General features: G+C 44.7%; 1 protein-coding gene across 1 annotated transcript; it reads left to right on the top strand.

The window, feature by feature from the left end:
- Positions 1-213: 213 nt before the first annotated feature.
- On the top strand, positions 214-22,790 carry ELMOD3 (ELMO domain containing 3). Its single transcript, XM_060251216.1, has 11 exons — positions 214-368; positions 1,685-1,762; positions 3,409-3,478; positions 5,408-5,473; positions 11,931-12,022; positions 14,900-15,023; positions 15,722-15,844; positions 16,911-17,041; positions 18,316-18,392; positions 19,440-19,567; positions 21,492-22,790. The coding sequence occupies exons 1-11, from the start codon at positions 354-356 to the stop codon at positions 21,701-21,703; spliced, it is 1,116 nt and encodes a 371-aa protein (XP_060107199.1). The 5' UTR covers positions 214-353; the 3' UTR covers positions 21,704-22,790.
- Positions 22,791-24,773: the final 1,983 nt, after the last annotated feature.

Genomic DNA, 24,773 nt, shown 5'->3' with positions numbered 1-24,773 from the left:
CAGAGAATAACATCCCCCTTTGCTGCATTTTGGGATTTACTTCCGAGTGTAGGATGGGGCGGCATAGTCCTTTATGGCGCTTTGCGGCGAAATCCCGCCTCGGACAGGGCCATTTTGCCGGGCAGGGATGCCACCAGCGAGTGTCGCACTCTTTAAACGGTCGCAGGCACGAAAGCGAGCAACGATGCGGCTTATGGGGAGGCCACCGCCTGGGAACTTCAACTCCCAGCATGCAAAGCGACGCGCAGGCGCCGTTGAAGCGTGCGAGCTGTGGGGGTGGCCAGCTCCAGAGCTGAGATTGGAGGAAAAACTGAGAGGGAGAAAATTCCGTTGTTCGGCCCGGCTTGTCTGGAATGACGCCTCCGTGGGTGCGTTGTTGGAATGGGGGCGAGAAGCGAGGGGAGGTAGGGCAGCGGGGTAGCGATAGGCAAGAAGGTGGGGGCGTGACGCGTGACTGGCATGTGTGAATCCATGTACACGTGTATCTGTCTTACTGCAAGGTAGGGTAGAAGGGGGGAGTGTATGCAACTGGCAGTTGTGCAGCAGGAGACGCCTCTAGTGCTACGAGGGCAGGGGCTGTGTAGGGTGAGGAGGCTGGTTTTGGTCTGGGAGCCATGTTGCCAGATCCCCATTGGCCTCCGTGTAGGGTGTCCAGCCGGCCTGCTGCTGCTGCCCCTTTAGGTGGGGGTGTGATCTGCAGAAATCCTGGCGTGGAGCAAAACATCTGTCAGTTGCTGCAGGGCAGACTCCCCTTCACAGGGCTTCTGCAAAAGTTGCCCTCTGTGCTGAGAGGGGCCAACTTTTTTTTTCTAGGAGGGCTCCTACCATGGCTGCATAATGGGGGAAAGCTGCAGGAGTAGTGGCTGGTGCTTTTTCTAGTATAGAGATTCAAGATATAGGAAAGGATTTGCTGTGGATTGCTGGCACATAGTCTGGGGAAAGTGTGCCTTTAAATAGCCTGATGCATTGGGGCAAGAGCAGCTTTTCTTCTCTGGTCCCTTTATCCATCCTCCATTTCCCTGCCTGCTGTGCAGTTCATCTTCTTACAGCAGGCAGGAGAAGGAGGCAGAAAGCAGTCTTGAAGGAGGATGAGGTAAGAGATGCTGCAGCTGCCTCTTCACCTGCTGCAGAAGGGGCTTTTAAGGTATATGTTGCAGACCTGTAGATTGCAACCTGGCCCTTCTGATATTTGCCAAGTATGCAACTGCTCAAAGCATAAGTGCCTGTATAGTCAACAAGTTGACATCCTTTGACTGGGGAGGGAAATGCAAATCCATGCAGGCTTCTCCAGTAGTTCCTCTTGAACTGGGAACTCCCAAAGTCTCCTGGGAGGCTGCTGAACTGGATGGACCTTTTGCATTAATGTAGCACTGAACAAACAGTCCTTGCTTTTAAGCTGCATTTGTTAATTGCTGGTGAATCTCAGTTTGCAAGGCTTGAATCTGGCATGCTATGCAGGTCAGTCATGCTGGATTTGTGGTTGATAGTTCTCAGATAGTGAGTGAAGACTGCACAGTTTAGATGAACCTCTGACGTGTGGTTCTCTTTAGAGTGGCGGTTTCCTTTATGGCAGGCAACTGTGTGTGCTATTTGACCATGTTCTTAGTTCCGTCATAGAAACCTGGGTGCCTTTGGGAGTTGATTGTTCATTCCCTGGTGACTGTGATCTCATTGTTTTCATTAGGGTATGAACAGATGCAGCACAGACAGCCGCCGGTTTGAAGAGCAAGGCGTTCCTTTCCCATCTTTCAAATCTGTACCTGTGCGTATTCCAGTTACTAACTGCTAACTTCGTGCTCTATGATGAACACCTGTTGCACTCAAAATGCACAACAGCTGGGGTGGGGTGACATCGAGGCAACCAACTTTACCCTGGTCATTTCTGTTCAGCCCAGATCCTAATGTTTTATGTAGCGTCCCTCAATCCGTGCATCATTTCACTAGTTCATACTATAGCCCTGTAAGTAAGGTCAGTATTGCTATCCTCTTGTTTCAGATGGGGAGCGGAGAACCACTTATTAACAGTGTCTATGACCACTTATTGATAGTGGCCAAGGCAAGATTCCAACTGGAGTTTATATTCTGGTCCATACTTATAAATGCTGTGCTGCCTCTACTCCAAAGATCACCACTCTAACATTAGGCCACAGTACTAGGCTTATCTGTAACTGAGAGAGCAATCTGAAACTGGTCTACTCAGAATCCTATTTGCATTCAAGGCTTTTTTTGTAGAAAAAACCCAGTAGGAACTCATTTGCATATTAGGCCACACCTGGAATGGCATTCTTGCTAAAAAAAAAAACCCTGTTTGCATTTATTCTGCACTTTTCTTTACTCCCATTAAAGTGTTCTTAGGATGGCATCATAACATGCTTAAAGCTGTAGCAACTGATTATTAAAAAGTGAAGATTTCACCTTGGTTCATTTAAAAAAAGGACATTTGTCAGTTATATGATGTTTAGTTGATTATGTGATGTGCCTATCTATGTGTGTTTGTATTTGGGTACAACAGTTCTCAACTAAACAAAAATCTTCATTTTTTTTAAAGATAATGCCCATGTATGTTACAGCAGGCATTCAGTCTGCAGAGGCATCTGCTCCAGTGTTTGAGAGGAGAATCTCTTCTGTGGGGGCACTTGGCCAGCTGTGGATTAGGAAGAGCTTTCAGTAAAAAAAGTATTAAGTTTAAAAAAATCTGCTACTCAGTTAAGCAGGAGTTCTTTTTATATCAGTCAAAGAGTTTTGATTATTTCAGCTGAACAAACACTACAGCCTATTAAGCATTTGGGGATTTTTAAAATTGTGCTAGGACACTCTTTGTGTTATTATTTTTAATTAGGAATACTTCCTTCTTTTCATTCTATCCTGCAGCAAATTTTAAAACAGTAAAATTTGCAATGAGTCATACAAAACCCAAAATAAATAGCTTCAGCCTTAAAAACCCTAACCCTTTAAAAGTCAGCCAGTGGGCTCCAGCGTCTTAAAACACAATGATTTAAAAATGAAATAAATAAAAGTAGCTATGGTCATCGTCAAAGCATTCTTCAAGACCAGCAGTTCCAGAATTTTTCAAGGGGTGGGGGGAGATTTTAAAACTTACAAACTGAGGGCTCCTTGAAGCAGGCCCACCTTCAGTAGCCAGCCAAAAGTGAACAGGGAGGATGCTGTGCAAGCTTCTCTTAGGAGAGCACTGCAGAATGGTTACTTACAAACCCCTCACCCCATCGTTACATACAGTTCTTCACATGGTGGAAGCACATGGGAGGAGACCTGCAATGATGAGGGAGGTATCCATGCAAGCCTGTACGGAGCATGAGTATGAGAAACAGCTTTGCAAAGAAGACTGCTGCCAGGTTCGTAGGTTGTGTTGCATTCTGACTCCCCTCCTCTTTTTTTGTTTTGTTTTAGATTTCTGCCTTGAAGCAGAATGGGCTCCTGCAGTCTTTGTCCACAGCGGCCAATGGGTGCAGAGAAGTGGGTAAGGGTTCAGCAGACTGAATGCTTTGCCTTGAGTTCTGTTGCTTTGCTGGTGATGCAGGTGCTAAAGCTATAAAGTAGCCAGATTGCTTTTATGGTGGGGTTTCCAGTTCTGGCTTGGGAACTTCCTGGAGATTCCTGGGGGCAGAGTCTGGGGAGAGCAGGGTTTGAGAAGAGGAGAGACCTCAGCAGGGAATAATGCCATAGTTCTCCAAAGCAGCCATTTTCTCCAGGGGAACTGATCTTGGTCATCTGCAGAGCAATTATAATAGCAGGAGAACTCCAGGTGCCACCTGGAGGTTGGCAACCCTACTTTATGGTGATTTCCCTTGCGCATTCTGGAGAAGAAGAGTGGTGTTGGCAGATTGCACCTTGAGGTTGTTTTATATGGGGGTGGTGAAAAGTGCTGTTAGGTCACAGGACAAGAGACATTAAATGGTGATTTGCCATTACCTGCCTCCATGTTATGACCCTGCTATTCCTTGGATGTCTTCCATCCAGTACAACCCAGGACTGAACCTGCTTCGCTTTCAAGATATGATGAGATCAGGCTAGCTTGGGCCATGACCTCAAAACATCCATGCCCTGATTTCTGTATTGCCCATTATCTAGGAATACTTTTGAAGACAGCTGCACATGATTGCAGCTGCTACAGCCAGGACAGTTCTTTTGCTGTTTGCAGTTGCTCCATGCTCATGGTAAAGGAGCTGCTTGATTTGCTCCCTGATACTTGCAACCTCTGAAAGAGGAAAATGCTTAGCATGGTAGCTTTTACTCATGGGGAAGTAGATGGATTGTTAGTTTGCCATGAGCGGAGAACAGCAGCCTCCAAAGGCTTGAGTGCATTAGTCCTCTTGGGCAGTAGGCAAGGTGGAAATCCTTGTGTTAATATTCTTGGGTTTTCCCACAACAGCTGTACATGGCAAATGTGTCACTACACCTGAGTAGCTGTGTGTCAACCTTGAATTGTAAGCATGTTGCAAACATTGCTCTGAAGATTTCTGGTGTTTTCCTCAGTGCTTTGGCAGGAAATAGGCAGGGCTTTTTTGTAGCAGGAGCTCCTTTGCATATTAGGCCACACACCCCTGATGTAGCCAATCTTCCAAGAGCTTACAGGGCTCCTCTTACATGGCCTACTATAAGCTTTTGAAGGATTGGCTACATCAGGGGTGTGTGGCCTAATATGCAAAGGAGTTCCTGTTACCAAAAAAAGCCCTGGAGGGTACATCCCTCTGCAGTTTGCAGCCTAAAATTAATCAACATGTGCTACAATCCTGTGGTATCTGATAAAGTGAGCATTGATTCATGAACGGCTGTACCCTGGGATATGTTTTTGGTCTTTAAGATACTATTGGACTAGAATTTTGTTTTAGTACAATAGTGTAATGTGGCTTCTGACCTGAAACCCTTCATACACTTTTTTATTTACTAAGTTCTGCTGAGTTCAATGGGCTTGTTCATAGGTTGGCATAGGGTTACAGAATATTTAAGAATACTTGCAAAATTTTGCTTAAAAATTGGCTTCCATGCTTCCCCATAAATATTGCCAAGGTGGAAATAGAGAATTTATACACTTCTGCACACATGCTTCAGAGGAACTTTTTAAAACAAAACTGTGTAGACTAAGCAGGCTTCTAGACTCATGATTTTGGGCTCAATGCTTTCATTATCAATAATATTTTCATTCTGAATTGCAAATAGGTACATTTAGTTAAAAGTTCACTGCCTTGTTGTTCCATATTGAAAGAGTTCTTAAAGATTTTGGAAGCTATTATGAAATATGTGTAAATGACATGGAGAAAGTTGTATGTAGAATAAGATCCCCCCCCCCTTTTTTTAAAAAAAGTATTGGGTCTTAAAACTTCAATTATGGAAATAGTTCTGAAGTTTGCTACAGTGGAATTCCACCTATCTGTTTCTTTGTTGCTAGATATTACTGAAGAAGTACGGCGAGCCCGAGAAGAATGGGAGGCTGTGGAAAATGTCCATCCAGGAGGTATGGCCATAATATTTCATTTGAAGCAGAGACCAATTAAGCATCGGAACAGACACTGCTTGGTGATGGGTAGTACAAAATGCTTCTTGGTGACAGGAGAAGAAAGTACTGGGACATTTCCATTGCCAGAAGATGTTCTTAACAACATACCAATAGTAAAGCCAGTATGGTGTAATGGTCGAGAACAGTAGACTTTAATCTGGAGAACTGCATTTGATTACTCACTCCTTCACATGAAACCAGCTGGGTGACCTTGGGTCAATCACATTCTCTCAGAGCTGTTCTCTTAAGAGCAGTTCTCATAGAGCTCTCTCTGATCCACTCACCTTGCAAGGTGTCTGTTGTGGGGAGAGAAAGGGAAGGAGATTGTATGCCACTCTGAGACTCCTTTGAGTAGTGGAGAGCAGGGTATAAAAACCAAGTCTTCACCTTCTAAAAATTGTGGAAATGGTCCAGGAATTCTTAATTTAAAGTCTGTATATCGCATTTCTATCATGCTTTTCCTACAGGGAGCTCAGAGACTGTGTTTCTTCCCTCCTCCATTTTATCCATTCAACTGCCCTGAGAGGTAGGTTAGGCTAAGGGAGAGTGACTGGTCTAGAGTCACCTGGTGAGCTTGATAACTCAGTGGAGATCTGAACCCTGGTCTTAGTCTTGCACTAGCTTTCATAAGTAAAGGACTAGGAGCTTCTTGGGTAATTCATACACATTGCTCATTGTTTAGCATTGTAAGAATAAAGAATCTGTAGTAAAGCTAGTACAGAATCTGGAATCTTAGAAGGCCAGTGGTACATGTGGGCCCCATGGATCAGCACCCATGGTGTGTATGGGCTGTGCTTTATCCTTAGAGAGCAATACAGTTTCACAGCCAAAGCTAATAACACAAAGATAAGCCCTATGAACTGAATGAGAAAGAACACTGCTTCAGTTCTCTCTGGTCCTCCTTACAAGCAAAGTGTGTCTTGACGGCAGCTAATTGGGAACTGTGGCATGGCTATTCTCCTGAATTTTTGGATTATCCCATTACAGTCTGGTACACCCATCAGTTTTTTTGTCATCCAGATACAATACATCATGGGATTTGTAGTGTTGGGCTGGTTTGTGATTCTGTATGATGATGATTGAAAGGAATGAGTTGGAAGTGGTTACCAGCCGGTCTTGAGAAAAACATTGGCCATGCTGGCTGGGGCTGATGGGAGTTGTAGGCAAAAAAACATCTGGAGAGCTACCCTTGGCCACCCCTGGCATAGAGGTAAAGAACATCCCATTATGCTTCTGTTAAAGGCACAGTATGTTTTTCTCAAGGCCTGTCAATAACACTAGAGATGTGGTATGACTGTCAGAATTTCAGAGCTGGATTCTGATGTAACGGAACTGTAGTATTTAACTGGAATTTGTGAGGAAATGTCTTTAGGACTGCAGTCTCAGTGAGATTAAGTGAACAGGTCTTCCAGAATAATATCCTGCAGCTTGAATGAAATGTCAGGAGTTAAAAATTCCTCTCAGACCATATTACCAGATCCTTCACAGATTGGTAGAAACCCAGGGGGCCACTGCTTGATCATAGTCAGCAGTTTAACAAACAGAATCAAGTACATTTTTGGCAGTGAGTGACAGAACCCATTTCCCCTTACTTTAATAATATATTTTGCTTCTTGTAGTTGATTGGTGGCATGTTTACTCAGAAGTAAGGATCACTGAGGCATGCCAGCAAGTAAATGAGCATCGGATTTGTAGCCTTAAGTGAAAGAAACTAACTAGAGACAGAAGAAAGCTTTTGCTAGTAATTTAAGTAATAACTGGGATCAAATAACATTTTCTGTCAGAGAGATTTTTCTCCTCCCCCCCTCTGTTGCTAGGGGCATGCTTGAAAGAGAAACCACCTTATTTAAAAGGCATGCTTGAGGGATTTCATTTGTTTCCAGTTGGTTCCCCCATGACAGGAAAATATACCGGGAGGGGAAGGAGTTGTCTCATTTAGCATAGATTCAAATTCCCCATAACATTAAAATCAAAGTAGTGCTGTCTTCCTATAAAGAAAAAAAAAACTAAGCCTACCAAAGATTGCCAAATCTTTGCTTGCTGAAGCTGCAGTAGTTCTTCCCACTTGGGCCGAAACTGTACATTACCTGCATTTGGTTAGAGTTTCCTGGCCCCAACTGTGGGGGTTTTTTTTGTTAAAGACAAGATATGACATTGGGGAACTAAAGTTGAATGAATTTATTTACAATGATCATAGGCGAGCAAGCAATTCATAAAAGTCTAGCTCGTAACCAATAAAAGACAATATAATTATAGTATATGATACCATCTAAAATGTGAATACAAAACGTGAATACAAAATTTAAAACTCAGAAGATCTAAAATTAGTGTTAAAACCAAGGATAAACTAAAAACCCTATCTGGACCTCTTTGTTTCTTCCCTAATTTGATATGCCATCCAGCCAAATTTGGCAACCCTCCTGGTCAAATTTTGATTGTTACCTGCAAACATAATTGACATAAGTATCATTTTGCTGTGACCAGGATAGGCACTGGCAATTGGCATGACCAGTACTTTCCTGATGTCATGATATAAACTGCAAATTGGGGAACTAAAGTTCTCAAGCTCACTGGGGTCCAATTCATATTGGGCTTGTGGCACTAGGGGTGGAGGGGCTTCAGCCTCCCTGCCCATGTTGATTTCCCAAGCTGAAAGAGGCATGGGGGACCCTGCTTGCCCCACAGTCAGGCAGATGTTCCCCCACAGCTGTTTCAGGTCAGGAAAGTGGCAGGAGGAGGGAAAGGTTGAATCCCATCCTGCCCAAGCTGCAATCCCAGACCAACCTGGACCCTGATGTACTTGGGAACATTATCATGCTCTCTTTAGAAAGAACATAGTTGGGACCAGAGAAACCTCAACCTGACTCATGTCAGAGGTGACATCTAATTTGGCTGCTTCCAAGCCAGTAAGCTCAGGGCAGGAAAGACAGCCAATGACTCCTGTGCTGTATAGATCACATGCTTCCCTCTGTCTGCTGTCACTGTCACGGCCGCCTTGTCTCATTGGGCAAAGTGGGAGTGTGAGAGAGAATGGGCCAAAAAGCTGCAGGCAGTGTATGCCTTCTTTCTCTTTGCCGTCAGTTTCATAACCACCAGACATGAAACAGCGCCAGGTTTCTTCCCGTGCTTGCCCTGAAAATGCTGAGTGAGTGCTTGAACTGCGAGTGCAGTTGAAGGCAGTTTTATTTGGGACTGCATTTAAGTTGGTTTGGCATTTATTATCGGCAGTCTGAACGGGAATTTTTAAAACTGTGGCTTTTATGGGTTTTTATAATCGTTGTTTTTATCCCACGATCTGTGCAGAGAAGCTTGAAATTTAAAGAGACCAAAAAAGACCGAAGAAGAGGCAGGCTACAAGCAAACAATAGTTGCAATCTGCTCCCCCTCCCCCCCGTGGGGCTGCCAATACACAGAGAGGGGCACACAGTCAGCTGATGATGAGCCATTGGTTGTACAAACCTGTGCTATCCTAACTCATCCTCAGCGACTCGTAACAAATCAGTCTGTTTCTTTGCATCTCCTAACGACCAAAATGAATGCGCTTTGTGTTGGCATCAGATATGTCGGTGGAATGGTTGTGTGATTTGATGCTGATCAGGAGTTGTTTTGTAGAAACATAGGTGGTGGAGCTTATTAGCATAACTCATTAACATATGCTGGGACCCCCCCACCAGCTAAAAGCAACCCGATGCAAGAAAGGAGAGCCCTGGGTGAGTGAGGCCTGCTTGGGCTGGCTAGAGATCCAACCAGCCCAAGTAGGCCTCGCTAGTCTGGGGCTCTCCTTGCCCCCCCCACACACGGGCAAAAGGCCAGCAAGGCACCTGCCACCCAAAATCACAAAAAAGTGGAGAAAGGGTGGCCTGGGCTTCTCCAGGGGTTCATGAGGGCTGTCGGGGGTGTGGCAAAGCTCCTGGTGGCTGGCTGGCTGCCCACTGTCCTAATCCGGGGGTTGTTATGCAGCTGCAGCTGCTATTAAATGGACAAGATAGGTGAGGAGGAGGATGGGGAGGCCTCAGAAAGGTTCAGGAACTGCGTTCGTGTGAGCTCCTGCTGAATTCAAGGCCTGATGCTGATAGATAAAAGATATATTTTATTATCTTCTTCATTTTACCTGCCTTTCTTGCCAGCGGGAACCTGAACTGGCTTTTGTCATCCACCCATTTCATCTTTGCAGCAGCCTTGGGAAGTGGTTAGGCTGAGACTGGGGGACTAAACCAAACATGTGTGGCAGTACAATCTTGTGCAGAATTACTCCAGTCTAAGGCCATTGATTTTAGTGGGCTTAGACTGGCATAGCTATGCGTAGGATTGCATTGTGGGTCTGCCAGACCCTGATCTGATGTATTACTACATCCTGCTGGCTGTCAAAAGATAGTAAAGAAAACTGAGCATTAGCAAAATGTTATAGCCCCCGTCCTACTGACATCAAGGTTATAATGCTTGTAGTGGCCTACTTTTGCTTCATATCCATCAGTCAATGAGCTTGTTAAGGAAACCTCAAGCAAAACCCAGAAAGAGCATTACAGGTGCTCAGAAAATTACTGACACTGTAACAGCAAGCAGAGAATCACCGGTGGAAATTCTGAAGCGTGACCTGGCACCAGATGTAGCCAGTCAACAGTTTGACTGGACCGTGATGGTTTTACCACAGAATGTGTTTAGCTGCTTCTGTTCTTAGGACTGGGGGGTGGGGGAGGAGTTATGAGGGAGCGTGGACTCCAAATTCACAAGGACATCACCACTTCCTACTTGCATTGTTGACTGTATGTCTGCAGTTTGGCAGCTGAGAGAAGACATCTCACCAAATCCAAAGACATGTTTTGAAAGCTTGTAGCAGTATTGCTGTCACGTCGGTGATGTGCCACAGATTGACTTCATCTCTGCTAGCAAAATTTGACACCCTCAGTCAAAGAATGCACAAGTCGCAGAAAGTCTATGTCAAACCCCCTGAAATTAGCTCCCATTGAACAGAACACAGCTGTTCCTAGTCAGCTTCACTGTCTTTAGTTGTCCTTTAAGAACAAGAAAATGACCTGGGCAAGGGCAGAATCTGAGGTGTTGGTGGCTTTGCTAAGCATGCCATGCTGCTAGATCTCAATGAGGAATTTAGCCCTTCAGCTTTATCCCACTCATTCCCATTCACAAATATGGTTTACTCTCTGCTGCCACCAGCAGGTCACTAGAAGCATGGCATACTGAGACCCTGCAGTTAGGTCCTCTGTTTAAAATCAAAATCCCCTCTTTAATTCTGCTGCCTTGGACTTAGGGGGAAAGTCTAGAATTTATCAAGTGAGATTTATACAGCTTTCCTGTCTAACATGCTATTACCCCTTAGGCAGGCTCTCCTGGCTTCTCCTACTTTGATAAGCGTGAGCTGAAGTATAAGGCTTTATCCATGGTTGCTGTTTTTCCCATTCCAATCCTGCCTGATACATCATATGGGTAGAAATTAATGTCAGATATAAAATTCCTATGGAAAACCTTTGCAAGGAAAGCTTTATAGAATAGATGCTGCCTGTTCTTTTCACTGCTGCTGTACAATGAATTGAAATCATTACTGAGCTACTCACAGTTTCAAAGTCTCTTGGATAACCACTTCAGACATGGTCAGTGTATAGTTGGGGGGTGGGTTTGTCACCTTTTGTGTATGTTTGAAGTTACTTGCGTTGAATCTCATTTTGCTTCCCGCTTGCCCAGTCTGATAGATCTGTCCAAAGTTCTTTGTGGCTTGCTTTGAATTTCATCGTCTTGAATAATTTGCTGTCAACTTGTGTCCATTTCTGGCCACCTCCCTGCTCATCCCTAACCAGAAGTTCATTTATGAACAAGTTAAACAGCATGGGTTCCCATTAAGTTGGATAAAATAGTAGTATTTTAAGATCACAGGAGAGAGGCCTTCTTGACTGTCCCATTCAGGGGTTTTTTTTGTAGCAGGAACTCCTTTGCATATTAAGCCACACACCCCTGATGTAGCCAATCCTCCAAGAGCTTACAGCTGTAGGCACAGAGCCTACTGTGAGTTCCAGGAGGATTGGCTACATCAGGGATGTGTGGCCTAATACCCTGGTGCCATAGTTGAAAGACGTTTGTCTGATGGGGATATGAGAGACTGTTTGGTGATTCTGAAACAGCCTCCCCAGGAAAGCTGATGGCCACACCCTTGATCTTTAGGAAGCAGCTGAAGACAATTTTATCCATTTTTGTTTTGCCTACTGGCAGTTTCAAATGATTGATTTTAACTCTTGGTTTTTATTGTATTTTATCGTTATTTAGATTGTAGGCTGCCTTGGGCTCCTATAACATAGGAAAGTGGCTAATAATTATTTAAATAATTTTTGTCTGTGATGGATTTATTGGTTTAATGGTTGCCGGCTGCTTCATGCACTTGTCTTGTATCTCTCTGTTGCAAATGTAGGGATTTTGGAGAAGCCTCCTGGGCCCGTGCCCTTAATCCCATTCAACGAAGCCCTGCAGCATTTTCAAACGGCAGATCTCTCTGACTGCTGGGTACGTATGCGCCGACTGGGGTTGATTAAACAGTTGTGTTGCTTAAATATTTCAGGCATTCAAAATGCTTTGCTGCTCAGTCCTCAAACCTTTCCTGAGGTGAGTCGTCTTACTTCGTTTTGATAAGAGAGCGCTCGTGTTACTAGAGTAGAGCTGGCAGCTTAAATCCTCTTTCCCTGCCCCATTCATCTGTGGCTGTTTCCTTGCTGAGGAACATGAAGGACTGAAAGTTCCGTGCTGTAAGTCACTGTCATGGGAGAGGTCTCTCTGTTATTGGAGAGCTGCTTTATACGAGTTGATACAAAAGCAGTAACTCCACTGGCAAACACAAACCTGTGTTGCATGCTGTTGAAAGAATTCCCCAGTGACCTATCCTGGCCATAGCAGAAGCCAGGTCCTCAAGCTATCAATTGCTTTTCCCATTTAGTTAGCTTCTAATACAAATTCTTCTTTTTCCCTACTTGATGGTTTCAACCAGTTCTATGCAAGCCCAGCCTGTAGTGCCTTCATACTTCCTAGCCTAGAGGCATACTTAGCACCTTGAGGATCTTGTTCTATGCTCCAAAGTTCTTGGTTGAGGATTCCTGTCATTCTGTCACAAGGCCCTCGTATGTCTTCTCCCTTGGTGCAGGGATGTAAATGCAGTGACAAGACTCTGGGAGGAAACAAAGTAGGCATACTTGGGCTGGCTGATAGAAAAAGCCCAGCAAGAACTCATTTGCCTATTAGGCCACACCCCCTGACATCACCATTGTTTCACATAGGGCTTTTTTGGTAGAAAAAGCCCAACAGGAATTCATTTGCATATTAGGCCACACTCCCTGATGCCAAGCCAGCTGGAACTGTGTTCCTGTACATCCCTGCTCAAAGAAAGCCCTCCTGCGAACATCTAACGAGTTTTCTCAGTTTGCAGCCTTTGCATCAAAAGACAGCGGTCAAGGGGCTTTTTCCGCATCAAAATGCTGGACATAAAATTGTCTAATATTGAAGTGACCACTAGAGAGAGCAAATCATATCCAGAGCAACTCAAGCGAGAAAAATGAGAATGTGGAAAAGCCCGTGTATAACTATCCCCCTTTTCAGTGCCTGAAACAGCAGTTGGTGCTCCGTCAGATAGCAAGTGTGCATTTGCATGGACGGGCTGAGGGCCAACACATTTAACTTATTGCATATAAAATGTAGGCATTATGGATTACTCCCGGGCTCCTCAGTTTCATGAGATAAGCAGGTGGCAGAGTGAACCAGGAGCACCTTTCAGCTTCTTAGGATGGTTCACCAGATGTGGCCATTCCCAGAAACTGACCTGGCCACTGTCACACACGTCCAGTTAAATCTGGATTAGATTATTGTACAGAGGGGTACCTTTGAAAAGTGTTCAGAAACTACAGCAGTCATAGAAGACTAACGTTTGTCTGATCCGGTGAACATATACAACCAGTGTTGTATCAGTTGCACTGGCTTACAGTTAATTACTGGACACAAATCAAAGTGCTGGTGATAAGTGTGAAAGCTCAGGTCCAAAGTTCCTGAGTTGCCTTCTCTACCCATGTCAGCCTCCTTGGGGTCTCAAGATCATTTGAGGCCTCTCAGAGACCCCACTGATCTAGAAGTCCACTTGGCAGGGAGCTGCACAAATGTCTTGTCAACAGCCACCGCTTGATTGTGGAACTCTTTCTTCCAGAATTGTAGTTCATTAGTTCATTTAGTTTCATTTCTACAGGCCTTCCAACATCTTCTGAAAAATTGGAAGGCCTTCAGGGAGATCTGACTATTTTACCCAAGGCTTATTTTTTTAAATTAATGGTGAGTAATTGATTGGTTTTTTTCAGTTTTCAAAAGTTTTATTAGTTTCAGAAAGGTTTAGAAAATAGGGATCGGGGAAAGGAGGGATGGAAGCACAATACATTCTGGCCTTATGACTGGGGTTTTTTAAGAGTCCCGTGGCACAGAGTGGTAAAGTTGCAGTACTGCAGTCGGAGCCCTCTGCTCACGACCTGAGTTTGATCCCAGCGGAAACTGGTTCAGGTAGCCAGCTCCAGGTTGACTCAGCCTTCCATCCTTCCAAGGTCGGTAAAATGAGTACCCAGCTTGCTGGGGGGAAAGTGTAGATGACTGGGGAAGGCAATGGCAAATCACCCCATAAAAAGTCTGCCGTGAAAATGTTGTGAAAGCAATGTCACCCCAGAGTCGAAAACAACTGGTGCTTGCACAGGGGACTACTTTTTTAATTTATTGGTTTTAAATATATTGTGTTATTTTATGCCATTAGAGGTAAGATTCCTTAGGCATTTTATGGGCAGGGAGACTTGGAGTATACTAAATACAAATTATGAGATGAATTAGTCCCTTTAACCCCAGTATAAAAACAGGCTTGCATTTATCTGTAACTGTTGTTCATCAGCATATCTTCCGTGCAGGCACACATTAGGCCTGTGCATGCGCAGATCCAATGCGGTACTGCACAGAAGACAGATGAACAAGATGGTTTAAGAGCCTGTGCTAGCTTAAGCAGTCTATGGGTCATGTTATTTGGTGCCCATATCCAAAGCAATGTCTGAATAGAAGATCTGGCAACTTCGTATTTATTGGTAGTTTGTCCTAAACCTGGATTTTATTTTTTTAAGAAATCACCATTGGAAGCAATAGCAAATTCAAAACTAGGTTTCTCTACCCATACATCCTTTATCATTCCCTCAGAAGCTAAGGAGCAGTCTGAAACCACACATATTCATAAACTGTAGCCATCCCATCCCTATCTTGAGAAGCATGCTGGTTATTTGGCAGATATTGCCCTTAAAAAAAAACACACTGTTATTAAGCAAAACCTTACAGTACATGCCTGTTCCCTTTTATTATGATGTATTTTCCTTTTTCCAGAAAAAGATTCAGCCAACAGTGCCGCGAAGAGGATTGGCAGCTGTTGCCCACTTCCTTTTCGGCCCTCCCCGTCTCCATCAACAGCTGCAAAGTGAGAGGGACCTAGCCCTGGCAATTGCTCAGTGTGAGTTTTGCTTCCTACCACAGAGGCAAGCCATTCCCCAATATTTCTCCTGCCCACCAGCCACCATTGTTGGAACTGAAAGACTTTGCACTGTCTCATAGCCTCAGGCTCCAGAGGAAGACTATAGAGAGATAGAGAGGTCAGGGCTTGTATATCCCTTTATTTCTCCTTCTCTGATACTATCCCTTTTAATATGTCTACTGCTGTTGTCAGGGGACCTTCCTTCCTTGCAACTATAAGAGCAGGACATGCTTTCCTGCATCTCCATCGATCATGGGTTAGCTAGTTAGTTTAGATTGCCATCTGTATACTGTCTAGAATGGAGCTCCTTGTAATAAAGTACTCATATTATTTTACTAAGGGCTCTGTATGAACTTTGTTTCCACAAGCAGCAACCTAACACCAGTTCTGCCATGCTGTGTGTGCTCGGCAAATGTTGTCAATTACAACCTTCCAGTTTTTGCCATATCTTCAGCACGATACATTTAAGGATGTAAACAAACTAGTTGCTATGCTGTTGCATCCTTGGATCACATAGTGCAGTACTGAGTGCTTTGTTTGGCAGCAGCTCACCAAGAACTTAGATCTTTAAGCAGGGATGTCAGGGCCCAGGGCCCTAGCCAATCAAAACAACCTCCCAGGAAACGTGTCCATTATCCTCATTTACTTAGAACAGCTAATCAACTTTCCTTCTACAGGTGGCTTGGATAATAATGAAAAAGTGCACATGAGAATTCTGCAAACAATCTACAAGAAATTAACAGGATCCCGATTTGATTGTGCCCGCTATGGATCTCATTGGGAAGATTTGGGGTTTCAAGGTATGAAGTAGTGAGCGGATGATGAGACTTTGCACTTTCAGGCACTTGCACAGAGGTAGTGGGGCCTGACCCTGTTTGCTTATTGTAACTCAGTGGCCTTACTGAGAAAGGCCTGGTGAATCTTTTCACTTGCAGTAATCCCAGGGCCAATACTTATAACTAGTCTGTGTAAACTTTAAAGCCAGTACTGATCCTGCTAGAGATCTTATCCGATGTGTGTGGATAGGCAAAGTGGTCAGCATAGCTTGAGCCTTACAACATTCATGGGTCTTGTAAAATCTGATTTGCAGATTGGATGCCACAGATAATTTCTGTGCAGAATTCATGCTGTTATGCTAAAGTGTGCTCAGCAGAGGAGGTATGGGTATCTAGTGCTTCCTCATTTTTGGATTTCTGCTGCGACTTCTTCCCTGCTTCCCTCTGCAACATCTGTGAGCTGTTCACATTTGTACTTTGTGTGTCTTTGCAAGTGTGATATGCAAGGATCCCTGTGTGCAACTATAACAGAAGTGTGTAAAGAGTCGCTTGCATTTCTACTTTCACCAGTTTGTATATTATCCCCACCCTAATTATCTAAACAGATTTGCATTTTGGAACCTGAATATTTGAAATTGCAGCAGTTGTTTCTACAGAAGTGATTTCACAAATGATCACAATGGCGCAGTATGCATAGTTTGTATGGAAGTTCTTACTGACTGAATATTAAACTATTTGTCATCAGGGAGTGCGGATTATGGCTCATCTCCTGTGGGCATGAGTTACAAGGTAGAGGGCCAGAAAATTTCACTCTATCATCCTGATCACAGTTTCCTCTAGCTTTCAAAATTCAGAAGCAGTAGGATGTGGCTTACAAAATGGGAGGATGCATTGTATTGTGGGCTCATGAGGGATAGCGTTATGCTTTCATCAGGCCACATTAATTTTAACATAGCCTTTTGTCTGCTTAGCAATTACTCCTCTAATGTAGCTGTACGTATGCAATAATTCACGAATACAGCCTATGCAAGGATATTTATTGACTTGGCTTAACAGGTTTGCGTTTGTGTGTTTCTGTCTTGTACTTAAGGGACAGATCCTGGCACAGATCTGCGTGGGACTGGATTGCTGGGACTGATGCAAACGCTGTATTTTGTGATGGATTCTCGGATATTGCCTCTAGCGCGAGAGATTTTCAAGATGTCCCATCACGAAACACAGGCATGTCCCTCTTTTTCTGTCTCTCTGTGGTTGTTTGGGGTTTTTTAGCCATTGTAAGCAGTATGGGAAAGAAAAGTCCTGCTCCTCTGTTGGTTGCAGGTCTTTAGTTTCAATAGGTTTTAGGAGCCGTCTACCTATTGAAAGAAGAGCCCTGTGGCGCAGAGTGGTAAAGCTGCAGTACTGCAGTCCTAAGCTCTGCTCACGACCTGTTTGATCCTGGCAGAAGCTGGGGTCAGGTAGCCAGCTGCAGGTTGACTCAGCCTTCCATCCTTCCAAAGTCAGTAAAATGAGTACCCAGCTTGCTGAGGGAAAAGTGTAAAAGACTGGGGAAGGCAGTGGCAAACCACCCCATAAAAAAGTCTGCCGTGAAAATGTTGTGAAAGAAACGTCACCCCAGAGTCGGAAACGACTGGTGCTTGCACAGGGGACCTTTCCTTTACCTTTTTACCTATTGAAAAGACTGCTTGAGTGCCACTTGCCCATCAGGAAGGGCTCCTTGCATAGTCTATCTGTCTGGATGTCTTTTGGCTGTCATGGTTCTGCTTTTCACTGAACTTCTTGGCTTACCTATTAGATGACAGAACTGTGTGCTCTAACAGTTATTCCATTAAATCATCACTGCATCCACTACTTAACTGGCTAGTCTCTGTGTCGGTGACACACACACACACACACACACGTTAATTTAAAAAGGTGGAGAAGTTGCTGTGGGACAGGTCAGATGGATTAATCAAAGTCTAGGTATAGCTGGACTGTAAAGACAATTGGCAAAAGCAGATCTCCAGATTCATTGTAAGAATTTAGTATCTAAAACCAGAACTTGCTCTTTAGAACCATGGCATCTAAATTTTTGCCTCGCTTTTTAAAGATAGGTACAAGTGGATTCAGCATAATGCAGATCTGCACATGGACTTTTATTTCGGACATATATGTGAATGGATATATATAAGGAGGGGAGGGAAAAAATAAAGAAAAATTAAAATGAAGCTGCAACAATTTACATACTTGAGGGCAGGGGTCATTTTGTAGGAAAAAAGGTACAGGAGCTCAGTAGCATATCTCATTTGCATATGCCCCCAGGATCTGTGTGTAGTGGGGAGAGAACCCCCCACTGAATGCAGACCCTGGCTGGAGGTTCAGGAGCTGTGCTCCTGTGAGCGCCTGCTGAACTCAAACCCTGCTTGAGAGTATGTATAGCTTAAATAGAGACTTCATATCTAGTGGGGAGAAGAGCTGCATTTTTTATTTTCCTCCGCTCGCTTGTCCTTTTTCAGAATTTCCCTTTCTGCGTGATGTCAATCAATGTTACTCGTATTGTGATCCAGGTACTGAGGGAAGAACGTCTTTCTAGGTAAGTTTATTATGTAGAAGTTTATGCTGTGCACTCTGTGGACACCCTGAGTGGATTTAAAGAATCCCTCCTCGTTGTGTCCTTTGAGCATCGTCAGGAAGAGCAGGAAGCCATGCCTCTCCTGCCACGCCATCCATATGTCTCCTTAGGTGTTTTTACCCTGCTTTTCTTTCCAGGGAGGACTCAAAGCAGCTTGCAATGTTGTCTCTTCCTCTGTTTTATCCTCACAACAGCAGTCCTGTCAGGAAGGGACTGGCCCAAGGTCACCCAGTGAGTTTCATGGCAGAGTGGGGATTTGAACGGAGGTCTCCCAGATCCCACTCTGACACTTTAACCCCTATACCACACTGCTTCTTCATGGTGGCCGTTTTATGATGGCTTGTCTATCTATCTTTTATTATTTCCTTCCAGAGTTTTGCTTTCTGCTAAATAATTGTAGGAGAGTTTTTTTTGACTGGGCAAATTCTAGATGTCTGAATTTTCAGTTAACTTTTAAATTTTTGTTCCTACATTTTAATAGTCCATTACTCTGATCTCATCAGGACTCAGAAAGTAAGCATGGAGGGTACTTGGATGAGAGCCCATCAAGGAAAACTGAGGCTGCTATGCAGAGGACAGCAGTGGCAAACCACCTTTGCTTTTATTGCCTCGAAAACCCCATGAGGTAGAACTTTACTGGGTTGCTGTGAATTGGTTGTGGCTAGATAGCACACAGCCTTTAGACTTTGCAGGAACACGCTTATTTTGGTAATGGACATCAGGAACCTCTTAGAAGAAGCTCCCCTTGAGTTAGTTTGCCTCTTGTCTTTGTATGTCAGTAAGTCTTAGGGATTAGGAATACACAGGTAGCCAGCCTCTGAATGCCAGCGCTAGGGGGCAGCATCAGGGGAAGGCCTTTGGCTTCCGTATTGTCTTTGTTGGCCTTCCAGTGCCGCTGGTCAGCTACCGTATGAACAGGTTACTAGACTAGGCGGACCACTGGTCTGCTCTATTTGGGTGGTTCTTAAGCAGCTCTAGGAATAAACCTTGCGTGCTTGTCTCTTGCAGAGAGTGTAATCGGAGGCAGCAGGTCATTGCAGTGCTAAATGATTTGTACGTGGCTATATTTTTGCGCCTCTACAACGTCTGGAAGACACAGCAGAAGACCATTTCCGACTCTGGTTTTGTTCTAAAAGGTGGGTTGCTTTGGTCCTCTTCAAGGCAGGTGGGATGCTGTGGGAAAACCAGACTGTTGAACACAGCAAGCCCATCATGTGCTCCAGCAGGGCTCATCTTATTCAGGCCCTATGGCACAGTTTGGAGGGGCATGAAGCTCTGCATGATGCTTAGCTTTGTCACGCTTCATTGTAATGGAACTGCCTACAGTTAAACTTCCACTAGCGAATGAATACTCTCCCTCTCTGACCATCCCTTGCAAGTCCTGTGTCCTTATCTTTGGCTCTGTGAAATACATGCTGCTGAAAACACTTTGAGCTCTCTGTTCATCTCTTGTCAGCTAATATGTTGTTAATACTGTTTCACAGAAGCTGCAGGGAATGGTTTTGAAACAATGAAGGAGAGTCCTCTTGGGTTCAAGAACACTACCTCTGGGAGAGAAAGGGCCTCCTGCCTCCCCCCCCCTTGAGCCATTTTCATGCTCAAAAATGGTGCTGAGGGAATTTTATCCCTGTCAATTGCACTTGGGGAGTTTTATCCCTGTTAATTGCTGCTCATGCACAGGATACTCTACAATTGAAGCAGCAAAAAATGGGAAAATAACCCCTCCTCCCAAAGTGCTGTTTGTGTATGGAAGAATGGCTTAGATGTGCTTGTTTATGAATGCAGTAGTCGTTCTGCTTCCCATGGTGACATTCTGAGTCCAAAGAGCTGTCCTTTATTTTTAACAATCCATTCCCTGTAGCTCCAGTGCAGCTGTGGTCAGGGCCAGCCCTAGGGCGCGGTGCCCCAGACAGACTTACTGTCTGCGCACCGCTGGGCTGACCCCCTCCCCTTTTCTCTGTGGCTCTGCTCCCCCCCCCGCGCACTCTGATGCCAGCCTCATGCTTACCCATTTTGGCGGGCATCAGAACAGCACTCTGTCTTAATAGCAAGGAGAACAAGGCTTCACTCCTCCCTCCCTTCTGGAACAGGAAGCCTCTTTCTATTAAGAGAAGGGTCTATTGCAATGCCAGCCGAAGTGGGTAAGCATGAGACTAGCATTGTTGCCCCCCCCCCGGCGTGTTCAGAGTAGCAACGCTAGTCTTGGTCTTACCCACTTCGGCTGGCATCACAGTAGACCCTTCTCTTAATAGAAAGCAGGAAGAGGCTTTACTCTCACCCCTCCCATCCGGAACAGAAAGGGAGGTGGGAGTGAAGCCTTGTTTTGCTCTCTATTAAGAGAGAGCGCTTTTCTGATGCACAACAAAGCAGGTAAGCATGAGGCTGGTGTCTGAGAGTGCGGGGGGGGGAGCGGGGGACAGGTGGCCTGTTCACCATCCCTGCTGCCTAACTGCTGCATTTGTCTTGGGGGGAGGAGAGCCCAATTTGGCCCCAGAGGTAGCAATGCCTAATTTGCCTAGTGAGCAAGCCGGCCCTGGTTGTGGTGAACCCAGACCCAGCTCTTCCAAGAATAAGCCAGGGTAGTTTGGGCCTGATAAGTGAGTACTGCACTTGCTAGATGAAATTACAGACCTGCAGGTGACTCGCAGCTTTGGCTTTTCAGAAGATCTGGAGACTTGCAGGAGCCAATTTTGCAACCAATGACATGTTGTAACTGGTCGATATGGTGAAAAGCAGCCCTTGCCATACAGACCGTGCTGTGTTCTTTCTAGTGATTGATAATTTTTAATCACACCCTTCCTCCAAGGACCTTCAGAAGGCACGTGTAGTTCTGCGAACCTTTTAATTTTTTTCACCCTCACAAGACCCTTGTGAAGTCTTTGTGGCTGAAAAAGCATGACTCAGTGAGTTGCATGAGTAGAATAGGGCCTTGAACATGAGTCTCCGTGGGCCATGTCTGACACACGAACCAGCAGCGTGCACGGTGACATACCGCGGTTCTCCGTGGTATAATACTTCACTGTACTTTTGTGCAAAAATCTCACATTTCTTTCCTTGCAGAACTGGAGGCATTTGCCAAAAGGAACCCCAAGCAACTGCTCAGACACTTGGAGACATACCTGAATGGGGGCACCATGTTGGAAGACGGCTTTCAGGCCCACCCTCTCTCATCCGAGGTTTTTGGTCTCAACGTAAGCTCTGTTAGTAATGATAAAGAGGCCAGTTTTACCGGAGTGGGTGACCTGCCGATTGAGATGGAGCAAGAGAGCTGATCTGAGTTCAGGAAGATGGGAAAGTCCTTTGTACATGATTAATCAACAGCGCTGGTTGGTATGGTCTCCTAAGGGCTTCCTTGGCTGCTGCAAGAGGGCACGCAGGAGTCTGAAGGGCTGGAGTTCTTGACCTGCTGCTCCTCAAGTAGACCGCAGGGCTTCAGCGTGGGTCGGAGCCGCTAAGCGAGGTATAGCGAGAGCCCCGGGGGTGGAGTCTGGGATCAAGAGCAAATTTTCATTCTGGAATGCCAATCCAGGCAGGATCCAATTAAACCCCAGTTTTGTAGCGCTCAGTTGCCAAGATGTCCCATTTTGAAATGGGAATGTGAATTTGAAATTAAAGAAAAAAAAATCTCGTACCCTGAAAATAAACTGTTCTTCCAGTTCCCGACGTTGAGCAGCACATCAGTTTGTTAGGCGCTTAAACAACAAAAACCCCCCAAAATCTGTGCTTTGCATTTTGGAACTTGAGCTTAAAGTGAACCTTGAACTGCGTATCACATGCTAATCACGGGGGCTGGGGGCTTTTATTTTCCCCCTCCCCAGCTAGGATTTCATCTGGAACTACATGAGTTGTTGAACCATTTTATTCTATCCCTTTAAACACGTAGATTCTCCATTGGTGTGTGCCTGGTGACATATTTTTGTTCCATGAGATTAAGAGGTACTGCTATGTATGTGTGCCAGCCCAACCCATGTGCTGTTAAGGGTGGTAACGGGCAACCAGCAATGACACAAATAGCTGCTTCAACGTTTACCATGTGGCAGCCGGAACTACAGGGCAAGGTCTACAGCTCCAAGCCACATGGTAGACCATGTATTGTGACACTCCTGGCTTCCTTGAATTATGAGTGGGGGCGGGGAGGTAATACTGGGCTCTCTACTGTGTGATTGAAGCCTTTGGATGAGTGTGTTGTTTTGTGCAATTATAGCTACCATGGCACAGCTTTTGCCGTGTGGTTCCCAGAGACATTTCCACCCCAAGGCATTGAGACACACTGGTTGGTGCACTTACCTGTATATGTGAAGTGGTAGCCCTGGCTGACAACAGGGCTTTCTATTAAACCAATTACAGTCTTCAACCCTCCCCGAAATGTGTGTCTGTTTTATTCAACCTGCTCTTCCAAACAACAGAGTCAAAATAAACCCTTTTTTAAAAAAAATCCTACTACAGATATTGGGGCGGGAGGTTATTGTGCCCAAGTGGAGAACAATTATCTAAGCATGGGTGCAAATATTAAGATAACTTGACGTCCTTTTGGTATTTCATAAAGGGCTGTGCACAGGCAAAAGAATGGCTCACTTTCAACTACTAAATTAATTCGGCTGTATGTGCTTCGGAGTAGAACCTCGGGTACCTTTGGGCTTCTGCCACAGTGCAGTGACCTGAGAGCCACTTTGAGGAGAAAGCACACGTGTTCTTGCAGCGCTGGGCTCCTTTCAGCATTAGCCAGCCTTCCATCTGCAGAGGGGGTTCTCTCACATGATGGACAAACAAAGGATTAGTTCGCAGCTGTGTTGAAATTTTGCCCAGCTTGAAGAGCAGACTTTCATGTCCTGAACCACTGCTGCATACTGAAATCCAAGAATCCTTTATGCCCAGATTTTTCTCAAGCTGCTAAAGCCGCCCCCCTTTAAACAAGTAGTGAATAGTGATACGAATTTGCCGCTCTTCTGTGGAGCAATTCCAGTTATCATTAAGGTAGGCAGCCGAATTACTGGGCTACATCAGACCAAAAGCCTGTCTAGCCATTTCTGTCTTCAACAGCAGCCAGCGAGAAACATCACCCCATTGGAGGTGCCTCACAAGAAGCAGTGATGTTTGATGCTTACTATTCTGCATGCAATAGTGAAAGCAGAAGGCTGGTTCAAGTGGAAGGTTGCAACCTAAAGACATGCCAGCTGCACTCTATGTACAAAAACATGTTAGAAATCAAAGGAACAACTCAGATTCAACGTTTGCATTGCTGTATTGATGAAGCATTCCTCTAGTACAAACAGGTTTCCAAAGGTAGAACATACTTCTAGCGGAGGAAGGCTTTGCCCTTAGCAGAACAGAAATTCTGCATCCAACCTACCACCTGCAACAGTGAATCTGTGCTGGAAGCTTTGAACAATTGAGTAGCCATAATACAAAACTAGCTACTTGCCTCCTGGCTGAAAGAAGGGATAAAACTAATAAACAGCTAATGTAAGATGTGTGTCCCCTGAGCTAAGCCTTCTCTTATTCGTTTAAGCGCACTCAGATTTCTCATCCACCATTCTTCCTGCTGTGTCTGTTCTTCACTTTTTCAAAAGGAATGCTGGAACAGTGTGCTCTCTATGCCCCCATTGTCTTCCCTGACCTTTTGCACATGAACATTTTCTGCCTGCATGTATTTATTGCTGTTTCTTCCATTTCTTTGACCCTTTGTTTCTGCCTGCACTTCAAGCCTTTCTGACAGTTCATTGCAGTTAACGCATACACACATGGTGGAGAGTACTTAGCAGCTGTGTTCAGATGTTCCTCTCAGACTGTTGTATGTGCACAAATGCTCTCTTCCTGCCCTATGCTGCTTTACACCTCATAATTCTAAGACCAGGATGGTGGTGAAGGAGTGGTTCATATGTAGGTATTTTTGACACCATCCGAGAATCATTCTAAATCTTTTCAAAGTGGACTCATCATTTTAGTGCAATTATGAAACTTTTAAGCAAGATCCACCAAAAGCAGTGGGATTTGCATTGGAGTATACATTAAGATTACGGCATAGTTTTACACAATTGTAGATGTTTCCTTTTGCTTAAAACCATCAAGCTTTCATTAAATGTCAAAGGAATCATGTATGTATTATACGGTTTATATTTTCAAGTCTTCACTGTTGTGGAGATGGGAGAAAGAGCAGGTATATGTGAAATCTTTTTTTTCCTCTCAAAAAAAGAGAAAAGCCTCTTAATTGTCAAACTGCTTTTGTGATCCAGTGACAAATTGCTCCTATTCCACATCAACCAAAGTAACCTGGGTAAAAATGAACTTGTTCAGGGAGTGCCTACAGTTAGATTAGGGAGTATGTTGCAGAGTGGGGGCCAC

This window comes from Heteronotia binoei, chromosome 12 (assembly GCF_032191835.1).
Source record: "Heteronotia binoei isolate CCM8104 ecotype False Entrance Well chromosome 12, APGP_CSIRO_Hbin_v1, whole genome shotgun sequence".
Classification (NCBI taxonomy): Eukaryota; Metazoa; Chordata; class Lepidosauria; order Squamata; family Gekkonidae; genus Heteronotia; species Heteronotia binoei.
Note: the sequence above shows the minus strand (reverse complement) of the source record. Positions and strands in the feature narration are given on the sequence as shown.

Excerpts from the sequence above, each read along its gene's own strand:
- ELMOD3 (XM_060251216.1), top strand. Across the intron at positions 15,024-15,721 it reads AGCCCTGGCAATTGCTCAGT|GTGGCTTGGATAATAATGAA; the intron begins GTGAGTTTTGCT and ends TTCCTTCTACAG. Across the intron at positions 19,568-21,491 it reads CTCTGGTTTTGTTCTAAAAG|AACTGGAGGCATTTGCCAAA; the intron begins GTGGGTTGCTTT and ends CTTTCCTTGCAG.